General features: G+C 38.6%; 2 protein-coding genes across 2 annotated transcripts; both read right to left on the reverse strand.

The window, feature by feature from the left end:
* Positions 1 to 144: 144 nt before the first annotated feature.
* On the reverse strand, positions 145 to 5,022 carry TM35_000461640 (uncharacterized protein; the record flags this gene model as incomplete). The annotated part of the gene is made up of 1 exon (XM_029030343.1): positions 145 to 5,022. The coding sequence occupies one exon, from the start codon at positions 5,020 to 5,022 to the stop codon at positions 145 to 147; it is 4,878 nt and encodes a 1,625-aa protein (XP_028878411.1).
* Positions 5,023 to 5,315: 293 nt separating this feature from the next.
* Positions 5,316 to 6,329, reverse strand: TM35_000461650 (uncharacterized protein; the record flags this gene model as incomplete). Its single annotated transcript, XM_029030344.1, has 1 exon — positions 5,316 to 6,329. The coding sequence occupies one exon, from the start codon at positions 6,327 to 6,329 to the stop codon at positions 5,316 to 5,318; it is 1,014 nt and encodes a 337-aa protein (XP_028878412.1).
* Between the last annotated feature and the right edge of the window lie 25 nt (positions 6,330 to 6,354).

Genomic DNA, 6,354 nt, shown 5'->3' on the forward strand with positions numbered 1-6,354 from the left:
AAAAAAAAAAAAAAAAAAAAAAAACAAGAAAGAGGCCAAAGAGTGACACTCTCTCCTTCACAGCCTTGAGAGCTGGATACGGCAACTCACACTCTACATGTCACGGTCTAAGAAAATTCTTTACATTTGTACTATATTCTCCGTCTACGACGAGGAGAGATCTTCACAACCGATGAAACGGATATAAGGGGCTGGTACAGGTTGCTCATGTTGTTGTTTCTGTAATTGACGGAATTTGCGCAGCGAACAAGTACTCTTCACTTCATAGAGATACTCAACCAAACCCACATCCAGTGTACGGTAACCAAAGAACGGGTTAACTGGAAGTTGCCACGTAAGGCTCCGCACTACAATGCCATTTATCCATTGTGTTATGTACATCTTATCGCTAGAGTCTGTGCTGTTAAAAACAATACGTACACCCCCAGCAGTAACATTGAAATTTAGAGTAAGTTTACACCCTGATGGACGACACTTCTCAACTTCCTTGACTATTGCCTCCTTGACAAGACCATCAATGTCTTTATTATTACGTGTAAACACAACGTAAATAGTATTTTTAAATAGAATTTCCTTCAGAGGTCCACCAAACGTAACTACATTCCTAAATACACTAAACATATCGGATTGTACTTGTGAACTCCCCACGGCGTATCGCATAATAATATTTATTTCCTTTGCTTCCCTTTCGCGGCGTAGCTTATCTTTTACATCAGAATCCAAAGATATATTACGTACAGGAATAAGTTCTGCCGTAAATGGAACCTCACGATCAAGCTCTTCACGTAACGCTGCATATGCCTCTTTACTACATATAGATTGCATCCTTGACACCAAATATGTTGCAAATGACCTCCAGTCTCGTTCATTAGATTCAGTTTCAATTCCTCCTTTTAATATGGCATACCGAGTATTGGCTGGAATGCGAGGTAAACGACCTTCAAATGCCTTTCGGACGTAATCTGTTATAACACGACGTTGCTGTGGTTGGTATGGAAATCGTAGTGTGTACCCTGTGCTACTAGCCACACATGCAAAACCACATGACATTGGTGTAATGGGCTCCAAATCCAAAGCGACAACTCGTTGTAACCCTACTGGAGTCATATGACGATGTAGAGCTATGTGTAATAATTCTTCCACAGTATAAACAGTGTTTGCATATGGTTCGATAAGTTTAGCCTCACATGGAAGAACAAATTGAACCCCTAAAGGATCTTTCTTGTATACACGTTCATATTCCATTGTAGCTTCAATAGCCAATTTCATTTCTCGTATGATCATTAATACTTCAGTATCATATTCTTCTGAAAATGCTCTACGCAAATTCTCTTCATCTTTTTCAATTTCTGCAACTGACATACGGAATATTTCTTCGCGATGACGTGCAGCCATTTCTGCTTCTTGAAGCGCCTTCTTGCTTGGCGGAGCATTATTCTTACGTTTTCCTTTTTTCACCTTTGGTTGTGGATATTCTTCCAAGAACTCTTTCCGAATTCTTCGATAGGTTGTACCCCATTCTTGTTCAATAGCAACACGATGTGCACCTTCTGAAATCATTATATGAAGGCTATGTAAAGAAATAAGAGGGGGTTGATGTACACCCATAGTTCCACCATATCCACTGATATACACAAAACTTGATGCATCCTCATCAATATCTGAAAGAGCTTTCATTAACGTAGCTCTATCAGGATTAGGTAAATGTGTAACTTCATATCCTTGTTTTACCAAAACTGCGGCTAACTCATGTGCGTCATCACTTATAGGAGGAATCGCTTCAGAAACAATCTGATGAAGTGTAATAAGAAGGGCAAAGAGTTTTTTCTTCGCTTGTACCAGAGGGTTTAGACGCAAAGCTGTTATTTCTTCCACTTTTCGTTCTCGAATTTCTTTTTCAGCGTTTAATTGCATAGCTTGCAGACGTGCTTGTCGTGCTCTCCAATTTCGTTGTATCATTATGGATGCTTTTTCTTTAGATCCATTATAAAGACGTTTGTTAAATAATGCAATAGACGCTGCCTCATCAGCTGAGAGACGTTCGGGAAAATGATGAATGATATGAAGACTAGAACCAAACTCAGCATTAAGGAGATGATGATGTAATACAGCAGAGAGGTACCACGGTTTTCCACTGTTTTGCAAAGATCTTATAATATCTTCTGTTACAATACTTTTTCCACTTGAATTTAATGGACCCAACTTTGCAGTAGTAAAGGGGGTTAATGTATCACTTACAAGAATACTTTCAACTCCTTGTATCATTTGATTAAGCAAAAGTTCTCGTCGTCCTTTGGTACCTGAAATGGCATAACCATATTGCCATTTGAGCATGTCAACATTATATTTTGCATCTGGTGGAAGTACAGGACCGTACAAATTTAATAAAGTAACATAACAGTCACCTATTCGAATAATAAACATAAAATGACCAACAGGTAATTTAGTAGAAAGTGTACTGTTAATTACCTCTTCAAGTTGTACAAGAGATTCTACTTGTTTAAAACAACTGTCGGGTAGGGCTCTCCACGTTTTCCATTCAGGTCGATTATCAGAGATATGTTTCTCAACTACATCTAATTCCAAAGTAGTTCCTCCGAGAATATCATAAGCCACTTCGCGTGTAACACCTGCGGAATTGAAATCACATGTAAAAACAACAGCTGCCATTGATACAACATTATTTTTATGAATAATGAATTCATCTTTTCCAGAAACATCAGTCCCCTCAAGAAGAGATTCTTCAATATGTGGAAACCACAAAACATCATGACGGCGTACCGCATTAGTAAGGGGATTGATAAGAAGTCCATGATTGTGTCGACCGGAGGCATCTTGCAATACATATGCGCCAGGACCTTCATCCATGTTTAGTGTCGCAAGTGGAACTCCACGAACAGATATAAAAAAACGTGCAATCTCACCATAGAAAGGTCGTCGAACTTTATAATTACGTGTATTATGTCCACCAAGACACACCCAATCCACAAACGGTAAAAATCTTCTCGGTCCTTCTCTCACCAAATAAAGTAATTCCTGTACCACACCATCCACCTTTACTCGGTAGGTATTCGCTTCACTGTCTATACACTTCCACACCAATGTATGCCATTGACCATCCATAAAATTTTGATGTTCACTCCCTCGTAATAACGCTGAACAGCAAGCTCCAAAAGCGTCAACGAGATATAAAGTGATATTATATTCATGAAAACGAAATCTTTCTTTTCCAAATACAGGTTCTGCATTTAATACAACACCAAACTCTTGCATTCTACATTGTCGATCTGTCACACCAATTAAACTCATTGTACGATTGTTAACATCCGTTCTGAATCGAATTTCTAACCTCCAGTTATACATTAACTCTCCAAGGACACCCAAGGTACCCAAGTTAACAACAAGATTTCCATCTAAAGAAGGTGCACAACGTGGGGGTTTATCCACTTGCTTTTCAAGATTTAATAACGTGTCATGATGTTCTGGTGGAATAGTAAGTGTTACCTCTTTGAGTTTCCCACCATCTACAAGTAATGGCCATCGAACGACTGGTGTAAATCCCTTTTCCGTAGTTACTGAAAAACGTACTTCAATAATGGCTCCACAGAATACACAGGTCGGAGTATTAGATTCATCTAAATATCCACCAATAAATAATCGGTGAGGCCACGGATTAAAAAGAATAGGGTATTCTTGTTGTACAATTTGTAACGCCACAGATTGACCATCAAAATAACATTCCAAGTTACCTTCTTCAAGACTCAAAACACGAAGCATAAAATGATGAAAAGTTTCTTCTCCTCCTGCTTCATTCATATGGGTCCTTAGCGGCATTAAACATTCCAATACACGGTTAGTACCATCACGAACATATATACAAATTGCTTCACCCATCTCTTCATATTGTCTCAAGCTTATCTGAAATAACTGACCAATATCCGCACGTTGGCCATCCATAATATGAAGGAAAACACGTTTTTCAGCTTTTTCAGCTTCATTTCTTTTAAACCAAAAATCTACTGTAAACCCTTTTACAACATCTTCAAATTTTGGTATTCCTGGAAGTGCCATTACAGAATTTTCTCCATTAAAAACATAATAATTGATTTCTTTTCCCCATCCATTTCCTTTGATAGGTTCAACAACAACATCTTCAATGACTTCAAGCCCACTTAACACGCTAAGTGTTGATCTTCGTTGAAAGCGAGAACTAAAGTAAGAATTTCTTGCACTTGAAAGTTTTCCACGAGGTAGTACTATATTTTGAGGAGCCCGTTGAGGTGGCATTGTTATAAAAGCTTCTGGTGTGAGACAAGATCCCCTTGTACATGGTGGCACCAATTCCCCGTGGTGTGCAGCTGTCAACAAGGTAAATCTTTCTGCGGCTCGTTTTCCTGAAGCAAGTAAGAAAAATTTTTTCTTCTTCAACTCTCGTAAACTTCGTGTTAATTTTGAAGAAAGTCCGGTAGCCTCTCTTACTTTTTGTTCCTCTTCAGTTACAACATTATACTCCCTTGGCACATGCAAGTTCGCTTCATTCTCTAGTTGTAAAAGGCGTTGCATTTGCTTTTCTTTGGCTATCTCATCAGCAACGATTTGCATAGCATTCTCTGCAGATCCTTCAATACTTTTTTGAAGTGATCTAAGAATCCTCTCCAGAAATTTATCGGCGTTAAAACCTCGATTAACTATAGTGACATTTTCTCGTTCGGCAACACGTGCACTTATATCCGCCATGAGAATCTCCAACACCTCTGGTTCCTCACTAGTCTTTGGACTTAGTTCTTCTTTTGTGCCATCCATAAAACCATCAAAGGAGGTTACGAAAAATGGATACGAGGGGGCCTCATCGAGTGATATGTCTTGGTTAGCCGCATCTACATCTTCGACTTCAGGTGGTCCTTGTCGACTGTCGTAGAAAACTGCAAGGCGCCCTTTAAAAACACCTACTTGATATCTTTCGGTCTTGTTATCAGTCTTGCGATTTCCCTCACTCTGCTGAAGTGAGAGAATAAGCACCATTACACCTCCCCTATTTCTTTTTCCCCCTTTTACTTTAAACCAAAGAGAATATATAGAGGATAAAGATACAAGTTAAAACATGAAAATACAGATATATATACATATAAGCAAATCTAAGAAGGTTTCATTCAGTAAAATATTCAGTAAAAATAGGTATTACGTGAGAGCAAGGAATGGACTAATCTGTACATACATCGAAAGGTATATATATATATATATATATAATTGATACAACAAGAGCATCCAATAATTAAAAAAAAAGAGAAAAGAAAAAAAAAAAGATATCCATACAGTTATGATTTGGTACGCTTCTTTTTTTTAGTACATCTTCCATTCTGCTCTAGTGCATTTTGAATCATGAGAAACTGATTTGAATCCATTCGCTCATTTACACGAAATTGAACAAGTCGTTTGTTTTTTTGTATAACGGCAGCAATCAATGAAGCAGCTTCCGGGGTGACTACATTAAGATCCATGTCTACGCATGTCAGTGAGCTACTGCTTCCAGCTCCTTGACAAAGTGCCTCTACAGCCTGAGAAGATACAGCAAATCTTGTGTCTGCAATATCAATGGATTCGATACGGTTACCTATACCAAGAGCCAAACCAATATATTTTATTCCTTCAGGACCAAGTGGATTACCTCGAAGAGAAAATATACGAACATTTGAGCCTCGTAATACCCCTTCCGCTAAAGCATCAGCACCAGAAGAACCTATTTTACAGTATTGTAAAGAAAGTTCTTCAAGCGATCCATTCCATCTAACCCCATTAGCAATTGCTTGAGCGCCAGCATCACCTAAAGGATTAAAATCCAGTACACAACGAGTAATAGTATCATTTTCGCTTAGTAATTTACCAATGTGTTTGGCTCCAGCAGGTCCTATCAAACAACCAGGAACTTCGAGACGTTGTATACCAAAAGGATTTCTGTCCGGTGTCGGTCTGTATGATCTTATAAATTCCACAATAATGAGCATACCATCATCTCCAACTGCGCAATGGTGAAGTTGTATTTCTCGAAGAAATGGATAACTTGACAGAATCCCCGAGAAAAGAAGTTTAACCTCATTATATGGGATTTCACTGTATAAAAAAAGAGGAACTGTGGGTACATCGGGCTGTTCACCATCTCTCACACGTTGAAGCTCTAATTTGATGCGTTTCGAAAAAGGCAAAATGTAATCCCCGAGAGCACCACAAGCTTCATGAAGTCTCCTCAAATCCACATCAACATTTAACTCCTGCGAAGGAGGTATCACTACAGTTTTGGGTTTCTCTTTCTGGGAAGGTGGCTTCTTACTCATTCCACTTTTGCACCAAAAAAAAAAA

This window comes from Trypanosoma theileri, assembly GCF_002087225.1.
Source record: "Trypanosoma theileri isolate Edinburgh chromosome Unknown TM35_Tth_46_V1, whole genome shotgun sequence".
NCBI classification, from domain to species: Eukaryota; Euglenozoa; class Kinetoplastea; order Trypanosomatida; family Trypanosomatidae; genus Trypanosoma; species Trypanosoma theileri.